General features: G+C 41.6%; 1 protein-coding gene across 1 annotated transcript in view; it reads right to left on the bottom strand.

Moving 5' to 3' along the window:
* Nucleotides 1-12,873, bottom strand: part of LOC134365147 (programmed cell death 1 ligand 2-like) — a 41,729-nt gene that overhangs the window by 15,144 nt on the left and 13,712 nt on the right. Inside the window, exons 3-4 of the mRNA XM_063081337.1 lie at nucleotides 8,689-8,958; nucleotides 438-572 (exon numbers count right to left, since the gene is read on the bottom strand). Coding sequence (XP_062937407.1) covers nucleotides 438-572; nucleotides 8,689-8,958 — 405 coding nt within the window. The remainder of the gene's footprint in view (nucleotides 1-437; nucleotides 573-8,688; nucleotides 8,959-12,873) is intronic.

The following is a 12,873-nucleotide window of genomic DNA, read 5'->3' as shown; positions in this document are numbered from 1 at the left end:
CACAAACCTTTCTCCTCTCCTTATTCAACCAGGGGATTTGGATTCCTGAGAGATAGGGGATAGGTTGAACCTAGAATGGGGAAAAGGGGATGAGAACTGAAGGAATCCTCAGAAAGGCTCCTGGCAACCTCCCAACAGGAAACTCTGATCACATAGCTATCTGCATGGCCAAAATCACGAGGCTGATGAAAGCTCTTGGCTTAAAGACAAGGCAAGAGATTTCAGCCGTGAGAACAATTCCGTATGAGTTCAGCTCACTGAAGACTAGAACGACTTTCTTCTGGGGAAAAAAAGCCCATCAGGATGAGCTCAAAGGAGTTCATAAGCCCTGAGGAGATTTAGTATGAAACTGGGAAGCCGCAGGCTCACAGTGTGAAGCAGAGGCTCACACTGCAGACACCCAGCTCATTTGGTTACCATGAATAAAACTCACTTACCTTTTCTAGAACACAGCTTTCGGCAGTGCCATTTTCTTAGGACTGTCACTGCGACTATGAAAATTAAGGCAATGATGCAGGAAGGGATGAAAACGTGAAGCAGCGAAGTCGTAGGGACCTCAGGCTCCTTCTGACCTGGGTGAAGGAAAAGCACCAAAATCCATTACATGGCAGGTCAGCAGCCGATCAGCAAGTCGGCCATATGCGTGGGTTACAACCACAGAGCCAGCTTGTGCTGAGCATGTACTCCATGCCAGACACTGTTCTGAGGGCTCCACAAGAATTAGCTCATTTACTCCTCATGACAACCTTGGGAGGTAGGATTTACTAAGACCCCCATTTTACTGGTGAAGAAAACGAGGCACAGAGAGGCTAGGAAACTTTCCCAAAGTTAGACAGTAAGTGACTTGGCTGAGACATAATCCAGGCTGTTTCTGATTTCAGAGTCTATGCTTTTTGCCACTCTGATACAAGGGTGCTTCAGAAAGTTTGTAGAAAAATAGAATTAAAGGACCATACAAATCATTCCATGAACTTTTTGAAGTACCCTCGCATAGCTATCATATTCTGTCTGTCTGTCTGTCACTCTTTCTTTCTCCTTCCTTCCTTCCTTCCTTCTTTCTCCTCCTCTTCTCCGTCCTCACCCCCCTTCCTCATCTTCTCTTTCTAGTGGGAAAGTTCCTCAGCCCCAAAATGTCTCCCCACTGCCCACCTCTCCCCCACCCCAGTGACAAGCATTCACAGTGCTTAGAACCTATACCATTAGTTATTCAGTTTCAAGGATTAACAGGATTATTTTGAAAACATAAAATATCCGAGGTAGTGTTAATGTATTAACACTAAATCCAGTCATTCATGCCTTAGTGTGAATTACTGCAACTGGCCCTTTGCCTTGTCTCAGCTAATCAAGATTCTGGCACTGAGGAAAGGATGAGTTTAGTAGAGAGGTGGATGAGTAGAGAGGTGGAAGAGTAATTCTGGAAGCTGGAGAAAGCCTTGTAAAGGAGAGCCCTGGGTATCTATAGGTTAGAACAAGGGCTCCAGAATGAAAAAGGGCAGGGCTGGAGGGGTGTTCAGAACAGGGAGATAAACGCGTACTCAAGTTAAGTTGTGCCCTTTTCAAAAGCTTATGTTTTGCCTCATGGAGTAACTTATTCAGCATGAACATAACAGAGTAGTCTATGAAAAACCATGCGAAACTGCTCAGGAGGATGGGCTCAGTCCTGCCACTGCCATCCCCCAGTGCCCCGCATCACCAGTACCATCTGAAAACCATAGATTGTTTTAGCTGAGAAGGGATTAGACATCATTTAGTCTGAGTGCCTCATTTTAGAGTTGAGGAAGTAAGGCTCAGAGATGCTAAATAATCTGTCTAAGGTCATCATCGCTGCTAAGTAAGTGGCAGAGCCGGAGTTGCAAACTCATATCTGTCTGACCCAAAGCTCAGGCCCCACAGATATTTGCCTCTATCCAAAAGGGTGTGGTGAATGTTAAGGAAGAAGAGGATAAGGAGCCTGGCTCATCTACACATTGAATAACCTGTATTGATTACAATCTTCTTCCTCACTTCTACAAGCTTATTAGGCACTTGCTGCATGTAGCTCTGTGAGTCACAGAGAACTGGGCCACTCACTGTCCCCATAACAGGAGGGGTTGCTCCCTCAATGCCTTTGCTCTTGTCCTATGCAGTTTCCCTCATAGTCCTTTGCACCCTGAAGACTTTCCAAAGTTGAATATTCAACAGGACATCAGTCTGCCTAGAATGTAAGTATCTGGAAGGCAAATAGTTTTATCTAATTTACCACTGAATTTTCTATCGAGCCAAACACCAACTACATAAAAGGTGTCAATAAGGATTTGTTGGGCTGAATTGACTGTCTAGCCCAATCCTCCCAGTCATTTGTTACCTTGTGTTAGGCTGCTGGTTATCCCTTTAATCTATTCTCCCTTTATTAGAGTGTTAACTGGACCAACATGGCTTCTCAGAGACTACATTTTCAAGCCTCCCCTGCACTTAGGTGTGGCCAGCCATGTAAACTAAGTTCAGGAGAAGAGAATGTCTTCTGGGTCTCAGCCTTAAAACATCAAATGTGTCTTCCACCACTCCTTTTCCTTTCTGAGGGCTGAAACATGGATTTGGCAATGACCCAGCTTTGACAACTCAACAGGGACGACATCCTGCAGAATGGCAGAGAAACAAGATGGAAAGAACCTGGATCGCTGACTGACTTGATGGAATACAGCAACTTAGCTGCTCTGAGCTACCTTCTATCTCTGAACATTACATGAGAGAAATATGCTTCTGTCTTGTTTGAGTCACTGTATATTTAGGACTCTTCATTATGGTAGCTTAGTCTATATCTAATATATATTCTTCTAAATTGTTTTATGATGATTGCATAATGTTTAAAAATGATATGATGATGCAATGGGAAAAATATTTGTCTTATCCTTACCACAGTCTCATGCACTCACAAGGAAGCCATGCATCTTGCTAGAGGTGCCATATATTTTTCCTGTTTCTGTACTTTCTGAGTGCTAAGCATTTTACAAGCATATTTCGTTCAATCCACACAATAACCCTGTGAGGTATCCACCATTACTTACCCTATTCTACACACGAGAGGCTGAGCTCTAGAATGGCTACATAGCATGTTCGGGTTCTCAAAGCTAGAAGGTAGCAGAGAGAGGATTTGAAATTCAAGTCTATCTGACTTCAGAGCCCATGATCTTGACTACTGCCTAGAGTCACTTCCAAGTCTCATAGAACAGCTTCTCTTTCTTGCCAGCCCCTCAAGGGTCTTTCTGTACTTATTCCTTGTGCTCTTTATGTTTCCAAATGAAAATGCAACAACTGGCAGAACAGAAAAAAACACTGTTCAAAAGTAAAATGATTTCATTGCTCTCTAATTTTTGATTGAAAGTTAGGATGTTCAATCATTCATTCTAGAGTTACTGGAGCACCTCCCATTCCCCATACTCTCATTTCTGTGTTTGTTTTACTTATTGACTTCTGAAGAAGCCTGTGGTGGGTCACAAAAGACAGTGGTTAGCAGCTCAGTTTATGAGAATGAGTAGAAAGGGAACAGTCATAAGACAACTTAAAAATATCTTTGAGAAATAGAAGCAAGGAACCCGTGGGAGGATGTGTGACTTTGGTTATTTTGTTGCTGGTATTTGTGCCACAAACCAGGACATTGTTTGGCTGCTCTGATCTGACTGTACGCACAGTCTGCAGCTGGAATGAGGATGAGACAGGACAGGGCTAGGCCTGGGAACCAAACTAACTCCATTTTCACTGTAGAGGACATTTTGTTACTTTCCTACTCCTCAGTCATGAGACCTCAGGGCACATGATTACCCCATGGCCCTGATAAAAATAATTGAAAGAGACCAGTTGGGCTTAACCGCCCTGACAAAATAAACTGAGATAAGAAGGGAAAAGATATTCACTGAGTTGGAAAACCCCTTCCTGAAGGCTTGTTTTTTATTTAAAACTTATCATTATCTACCCATTCTTTCTTTCTCTGTGATTGTAAAAACTAAATTACAGGTTAGTCTTGAGATCCCTTTGTGAGTTGCATGCAGGATGCTCCTGGAACTGATCCCCCCACCATGCGAAGATATCAGAAATCATCAAGAGAAGATGCTGACATCAATTGAGGGACTGCTTGCCTTTAAAAACGCTTCCCCAACTTCTCTTGGGGAGACAGCTTTTCTATTGTTGTCTCCCTTATGCATAAGTCTATTTCTTTTTTTTTTTTTTTTTTTTGTCTTTTTGTGACCAGTAAGGGGATCGCAACCCTTGGTGTGGTGTCGCTCACACCGCGCTCAGCCAGTGAGCGCACCAGCCATCCCTATATAGGATCCAAACCCAGGGCGGGAGCACTGCTGTGCTCCCAAGCGCTGCACTCTCCCGAGTGTGCCACAGGGCCGGCCCTCTATTTCTTTTTAAATAAAGCATTGCTGCTTTAAATTCTGCTGGGTATTTTGTTCTTTCGGTGACATTGTGACCCAAGAATCTAATTAGTAATGAGGAGACTGGGATCATCCAAGACTAAGTTGTCAACCCATCAATCTGATATTTATTGAGCACTTATGATGGGCAAAGCATTCTGCTTTTGCTTTGGTCTGGATATAAAGAAGATTCCTGTGAACAATGAAAATACATGGGAAATAAAATTGCAAGAAAAGAGAAAAGACAAGCACAGTCACAAGGCAAACAAACAAATGGTACAGGTCATAGGTCTTAAGAGAAAAGAAGAGGGAAAGAACCCTGAGTTTCCTGAGCCATCCTGGACAGAGGGTGGACTTGGGGCTGGAAGAGAGGGGTAACATATTTTCTGTGGAAGAACCTGACTGATCAAAGAAGACATATAGGTGCGAAAGGTGCAAGCAAGTTCAGAGAGCATGTGCTGGGGAAGGAACGCTTAATGGAGCAGATAATCCATGTTAGGGAATAGCAGGATGAATATAAAGCTGGGAAGGAGGGGTAAAACCAGGTTGAGAATCTTTAACCATGCAAAGATTTCTTCCATTATCCTGTAGGCCACATGAGTGATACCCTAGGAGATCCTGAGCTCTGTGAAGACCCCACCGGCCCCACCCATGGTTGTTGACTCCTCGGTCAGCCATGTTGGCTCCCATGGGGAGAGGGGCTGTTTTACACCATTATTCTCACAGCACAAGGGCTTCCAGAGGAAGGTCAGTCTGCCCTTGCATTTCTCTACCATGCAGGAAAAAAAATACTGATGTAATTCGTGGTGCAAAGGGTGGACTCTAGTTACTTTTAAATTCATTTTACTCAGACTCCTATTTCCTGCAGAGGTCCTTATATAAGTGTCCTTCCAGAAAACCACATTTCATCTAAACTACTGGCCTACACTTAGCCAGGCAGGAATTTCACATAACAAATGACAGTCGCGTAAACAATTCTAGGGGACTCCCCCCATTGTTAATATTTATGCCTTGAAAATTTTAGTATGAATTAGTTACAGCTCATTTTTCATGAGGTGACAAATCTGGTGGTCTTAACTGTGATACAAAGAAAATTAGAGAATGTTGAAGGACCAACTTGCCTAATTCATTTTTTTTACCCAAAGTTGGCCCTGAAATTGGTGTGTTCCTAATATCTTTATTTCTATCAAGGTCCTTAGCAAGACTCCTTTCTTTATTTCCTCACTTTGCAATAATTTAGTTAGAAAGAAGCTGGGCTAACATTAGGGTTGGAATTGGGTAGTGAACTGTGGGTAGGTGGAGAAATGGGGAGAGAGAAGGGATGACAATGTATCTAGTTGCCCCTGAAAACTGTTTCAGGGAGGAATTTTTTTCCAGAAGGATTCTGTAATTCCAGGAATGTTTTACTAGCAGAGTAATGACAGATGGGTACTTAGTCACTTCAAAGTTCTGGTCTGTGGATCAGTGCCAATCCACAAAAAAAAATTCCTGCGGTTTAGGGTAGAGCAGATCTTTCTGATGTGCCAACACATATCCTATCTGCCCCACTCCTGATTTCAGCCATGGATAAATGTGATGGTTCTGTGCCAGGTCTAACTCCCTTCCCCCTCACAACCTCTTTTTAAGTACGTTCTGCCTTTCAGCCAGGGCTTCCCCAGTGTTGAAGGTTGGCCCCTCTCACCATTACTTCCAATGATCCACTATAGAGTTTTTGCTTCTCATCTCTACAAAATTAGGCTTTACTGGATCAAAAGGTCTGGCTTCCTAGAGGGGAATGCTTCTACCAGGGGAGAGTGTACGTGTTCTACTACACCTAAAGTTACAGCTACTGTCTGGTCACCTTGAACTCTTCACATTGGCAAACCAGTGGGCAAAGAAAAGAGTTACTCTATTGGTGGAGTAATCACTCTTGATTACCATTAAGAACTTGAATGCTGATACATAGTAGAGGCAAGGCCGACAGAGTCTGTCTGAAACTCAGGGATCCACTGATTCACCAGTTCTTGTTACTTCCATATACAGTGACAATAAAAAAGTATTTGCAGCAACCCTAATCTGTTAAGGGCAAGGTGGACAAGGGTTCATATCTTTTAGGGTTGGAATCTGGGTCATCCTGTCAGGCAAACAAACCATTATTCCATCTGAAGTGCTAGGTGAGGGAAATCTAGAATGTATGGTGGATGAAGGAGATGACAAATGCCAATTACAGCTTGCTATCAGTGGCAGCTTGTTGCACAAACTCTTGTATATAAAATCATTTGCAGAGATTGTGGCTGCCTCTCAGCTGGGAGGCTCAGTGACAGAGTGGACTTAATGTAGGGCACGAATGCAGCTGAGCGGTGTAAGAGGTAGACCGCGCAGTCCTCCCTCACTTCTCTCAGCCTCATCTCTGATTTCAGCCAGCTAGAGCAGAATTCTGCGTGGGCTTTGACTCATTTCATGGTCAGTAACTCACCTGAAATGGATACTTTGCTTTCTGCCCTGTAATTCTTCTGATGCTGTAGATGCTGGGAGGAGCTCACTCAGCCCACATGCATGCTTAGCTCAGCAGCAGAAGGGAGGTCACACTTCTGGGGACAACTCTCAACTCATGGGGGTGAAAGCAGATGGACATGTTCCTTCACCTGAAGTCCTCTGAGCAAACATCTTAGGAGGCGTCTACACACTTCTCAGTGGTCTTTGAGTATTTGAGTTCCTGTTGCCCATGCTAACAACTTTGATAACACTTTTTATTTTTATTTGTTTTTCCTTCTTTCTTGTCTTAATCTCCTAAATCTCTCACTCTGCTCCCTAGGGCCACCACCTAAATACCTGCAGGCCATACAAGTCCTTGTCATAGGATCTGTCTTGTCTAACTTAGACAGAGGGCAAAATGTAAAATATAATGACAATAAAGTAAATTTTCTGTAAAGCCACATTTAATCAGTGATAGGGACTATCCTTTACTCTGAGATTATGTCCTTTCTTGGTAGGGTAGGCAGAATAATGGCTCCCCCTAAAGATGTCCACATCTCCATCTCTGGAACCTGTGAATATGTTACTTTAAACATAGCAAAGGAGTTTTACAGATGGATTACATTAAAAACCTTGAGAGGGGAAGATTATTTTGAATTATCTGGGAGGAGGGGGAACACCTAATATAATCACAAGGACCTTAAAAGGTAGAAGAGGGAAGCAGGAGAGTTAGAGAAAGAGATGTGATGATGGAAGCAGAGAGCTGAGTGATGGGATTTCTGGCCTGGAAGATAGATAAAGGGCCACCAGTCAAGGAATGCATGTGGCCTTTAGAAGGTGGAAAAAGCAAGAATATGGAATATCCCCTAGTGCCTCTGCAATCCTGACAACACCTCGAGTTGAGCCCAGTGAAACCCATTTTTGGAATTTTGACCTCCATATGTATAAGATAATAAATTTGTATTGTCTTAAACTGTGACGTTTGAAGTAATTTAATATAGAAGCAATAAGAAACTTATGTACTTGGTGATAAAATTACCTGTCTCTTGAAATGATTGTGATACTAGATGTTAATTGTTCTTACTTGGCAATCAAATGTTTTTACTTGGCAAATAAAAAGTTGTTAGTCTTCCAAAATTGTTTGAAATTTTGCTGATGTGTGAAGTTCAAAAGTATGGGAGCCACTTCCACAAATATCCAGCATAGTCAGTCAAGGCTCTGAAAGATTTTGTAAGTGACCAACTTTCCTGGAAATACCCCATAATCAGCTGACCGGCAGCGAAGCCAGCAAAGTAATATATATCCTTCTGATTCATGACACTGTGTATATGTCACAGGGGTTAGCTCTTGTGCTGGATATCGTGGTTCCTCTCCAGATACGTCCTCTACACTTTAACACCCTCTCTGAGCCCTGAGAGGTTGACTTTTATGGACTACATCTGTGGACTCTCTTGTTTTCTGACTTCCAGCTGGGTCCAGCCAATGGGAGGCACCAGCAGGAGATTGGAGGATGGGAGGTTGGGGTGTTCATTTACCCAGTTTCTACCCTTTGGAGTTGCTGCTTCTGGAGGCCACAGCTCCTGTTAAGTAATGCTTTCCCCACAGTTGCCTTCTCCTGGTTCCAGTAACCTCTCCAACAGTGGTAATGCCCCCCCCAACACACACCAATACTGAAGCCCCAGTGTCCTGCACTGTCCTTCGTAGCTTCTCTAAATCCCAATCACACCTTCATAATTAGTCCCTTTATTATACTCTTCTCAAATTACTCATTTTAAGTGTGCCGTCTGTTTCTTGTCAGGATCCTGGCTGACAGAGCTAGGAAGTAGGGGGCAGTTCTTACTTTTAGGGTCAATGGTGGCTGAAGTAAGTTCCTTCACGTTAGCATTCCAGAACACACAGCTGAAGTTTCTGCCAGGGTGTGGCTTTAGGCGCAGAACACTGGTGAGCTGGAAGAGGCCTTCAGGGGTCCTTGTGTGGCTGGTGTTGGCAGGAACACTGACATTTGGCCAGGACACTTCTGCCAGGGGATAACCATCAGCCTGGCAGGTGAGCTCTACCTCGTCTGTCCCTGGGACCTTTAGTACGTAAGTGTTTATTTTCTTGTAGGAAGCTGGACAATAGAAGAAGAAAAAGAGATAAGTCTTTCTTTGCTGATTCCTATAGACCTCTGTTCTTACTGCCGTATGAGGTGAATAAAATGATCACTAAACATATTAAGTAGTAATGGTTATCATTTTTAAACACTTCCTATGTCCCAGATATCATGCTATTTTACATACATTGAAATTTTTACAATTATTTAATTCTTACAATAAAACAAAGATGACATTGTTGATATTCCCAAATTTTGTTGGGGGTGACTGAAGCTAGCAGTTGAGTATTTTGCCCAGAATCACAGGCTAATGACTGGTGGAGCCAACATTTGAACATTGGAAGTCTGATTCCAGATCTCAGCAGTGCTCTAAGCTACCACACTCTGTTGCTTCTTACAGCACTGCAAATCACCTCAAAATTGGGGGCTGGAGAGAGGAGAGAGAATGAATAAATAAAATCATTGGATAACCTCCATTTCTCACTTTATTCCATGCTTTTTCAAACATTTTCAGTAGAAAATTGACTTTCCACTTCTTTCTTTCCTCTGTTCTCTTTGAGATTAGGAGGAGAAAAAATAAAGAGCTAGATAATGTCTGTAAATAGTCAAGAGCTGGGTGTATTTATTAGGTGTTTCTCCTCCCATACACACACATGTGCACACATACACAAAAAGATATAGTTCATGCATACACATGGCTTCCGTGCAGTGCATGCTGAGCAGATTAATCAGATGTAGCTCCCTGCCCTCTGGAAAACAGCAATCTGAAATAGACAAGGGTGTATGTGGAGGTTCCTCAAAAAACTAAAAATAGAATGACCATATGATCCACCTCTGGGTATATATATCCAAAGGAATTGAAATTGGTATGTTGAAGAGATATTTCCACTCCCATGTCATTTCAGCATTATTCACAATAGCTACGATATGAAAGCAACCTAAGTGTCCTTCAACAGATAAATGGTTAAGGAAAATGTGGTATATATACATAATGGAATACTGTACAGCCTTGAAAAAGAAAGGACATTCTGTCATTCGTGACAACATGGATGGAACTGGAGGACAGTATGCTAAGTGTAATAAGTCAGGCACAAAAAGATAAATACTGTATGGTCTCGCTTACATGTGGAATCTTAAAAAGTCAGTGTCATAGAAACAGTAGAAAAGTGGTTAACAGAGGCTGGGGGGTGGGGGAGAGAGAGAGAAAGGGCAGATGTTCATCAAAGGGTATAAAGCATCAGACTGGGGGAATAACTTTTAGTGATCTATTGTACTGTGTGATGACCACAGGTAATAATAATGTATATTTTTAAATTGCTAAAAGAGTAGATTGTTAATGTTCTCACCACACAAAACTAAGTTGGTGAGGTGAGAGATATGTTAATTAGTATGACTGAGTCTTTCTATAATTTATACATAAATCAAAACATCACATTGTACCCCATAAATATACACAATTATTATCTGCCAATTAAAAATTAATTATTCAAAATAAAAATTTTAAAAACCCTACAAAAATTTAAAAAATAAATAAAATAGACAAGGATGATATTGAGAGGAATGGGAAGATATAAAGACAAACTGTCCAAGGATCTTAGATAACAGCTAAAAATAAACAGGTATCAATGCCTTGTGCAGACACCAGGGGGTAGGTAAAGTAACTTTCTGATTTTTGGTGGGGGAAGAAGGAACGAGCACTGGTTTTCATTAGATAGGAAATATTTCTTTAAGAAATAGAATCTAAATAGAATCTTTGAAGTAAAGGTAACCTTGAAGTAAAGGCACAGATGTGATGAAACTATTTTATTTCTTAAATCCTTAGGAGTATGAATGGCTACTAACTTTGTGAAAAGTTATTTTACATTGAAATAGATAACAACCACATGGAAAACATCAAGTATATATGATTTACTTATTGTTTTTTTACGTATTGAGCTTTGTGCCATGTTCTTTAATATACTGTGGAGGAGGAAGGAATGTTTATGCTCCTCTCTGCAATTTTTGTCCCTGTGCCCAACTCCCTTGTTGGGTGTCTCTATATTATGAGTTGCCAGTGTGATTAGTTATAGCCAAAGACACCCAGTTGGGCCGGGGCTCACTAGGAGGCAGGGTAGCTGCACTATAAAGCATTGATCATAACCCGTGGACCCGTTGGCTCTCTCTTCTTATCTCCATGGGGTAAGCATACCCGGTTGGGCCTGCCAGTGTGTCTCAAAAAGCTCTGACATCTTCCCAGGAGCTTGGCTGAGGCTTTGACTTGGCATATATAAATGATGGAGCAGACGGGAGAGAGAGAGAGAGTCAGCTCAAAGAATCAGCATGGTTTGGGGAAGGGACAGGAGTCCACATCCTATGTTTTTACGATATCAAAGACACTTCCACAGCCTCTTTCTCATTTAGGAAGTAGCTGAAAAGGCGTCCTTATCAACAACACACAATGGGGAAGCTGGACTCAGGGTGATATTCTTTGGAAAAGATGAGCAAATTTTAGAATTTCAGAGGTGGAAGTGATCTTAAAATTTAAGTCATCCAACTTTCTGCTCAATGAGAAATAATCTACAGCAACTCTGCTAGATTACTACTGTGATGAATGTTCCACATGCACTTGAAAATAATGTGTGTTCTGCAGTTGTTGGGTGTAAGTTCTATATACAGTAGGACCAGTAGGTGAAGATGGCTAATTGTGTTGCTCAAATCTTCCATTTTCTTATTTAATTATTTGTTCTATCAGTTATAATAGAGATGAGTTGGAATCATTGAATATGATTGTGGATTGTCTATTTCTCCTTTTAGTTCTGTTAATTTTAGTTTAATATTTTGAAGCTAGGATTATGTCTTTCTGTAGAATTGACCCTTTTATCATTATGAAATGTCCTTTTTTATCTTTAGTGATACTCTTCTAATATTAGTATCTTCTAGATAACTAAATTTTGTTTAAATACATGTGTGAGTGGAAGCTGCTTCTTCCTCCAGAAGCTGTCTTTGCCATGATTAGCAAGTTAAACTTTCATTGGGAACATCATCCCTCTGTCAAGCTAAATTTTGCCTCTTTGTAGCTTCAACCTATTGGCACTTGTCTGGTTCAATAAAACAACATAGGGCTAGCATAGTACTTAAAAACATAGGCTTCAGAATCTGAAGGGTTTCACTAGGCTTTAGCCAAGTGCTGGTTACATGATCTCTCAAACCCTCAGTTTTCTCACTTATAAAATTGGTATAACAATGCTTATCCTGAACAAGGGTGTTAGGATGATTAAATGAATTAGGTGCCTAGAACATAGTAAATACTCAATTAGTGTTAGCAGTTGTTACATCTTCCATATTACAAGCGGGTATTTGGTATTTTCAAGCCTGAGTAAAACATGCCTACTTCCTTCAACTATATCTCACAGGACATAGTTTTCAGACCCATTTCCAGATATCAGCCTTTGGATACACTTTATTTTTGCTACTGTTCTTAAGTGATACTATGACACGACCTATATTATATAAGCAGCACAAAGTATAGTGTGACTAATTACTTCCTATGAGCTGAGCACACTTTGGGCCCAACCTAGGGTTTTAATGCTGTCTAACATGACCAATTTTGTTAAATGTATGATCTCCTGGCCAGCAAGGTTAGCTATATCCCCAATCTGAATAACAGACCCCTTAGCACTTGCAGATCGTGTCCAAGTTGATCCAAGACCATTAATCACAAGCTGTTCGGTCTATTAAAGATCCAATCAACTGTACTGTTATTCATCCGGCATTTTACCACCTTACATGCAAGGTTTGTGATATGTGGATCCTGGATCTGTTTGCCCTCAGATCCACCCCTCACTTTTTCTTCTGTACTCCATATTGAAGAAAGGCAGACTCCTGTGGGCTGTATATCCTAGGCTCTTGACAGCCAATAGGAAGCAGGACAGGAAGACTGCGGGGTGGATGGGA

Source organism: Cynocephalus volans, chromosome 16 (genome assembly GCF_027409185.1).
Source record: "Cynocephalus volans isolate mCynVol1 chromosome 16, mCynVol1.pri, whole genome shotgun sequence".
Taxonomy (NCBI): domain Eukaryota; kingdom Metazoa; phylum Chordata; class Mammalia; order Dermoptera; family Cynocephalidae; genus Cynocephalus; species Cynocephalus volans.
Note: the sequence above shows the minus strand (reverse complement) of the source record. Positions and strands in the feature narration are given on the sequence as shown.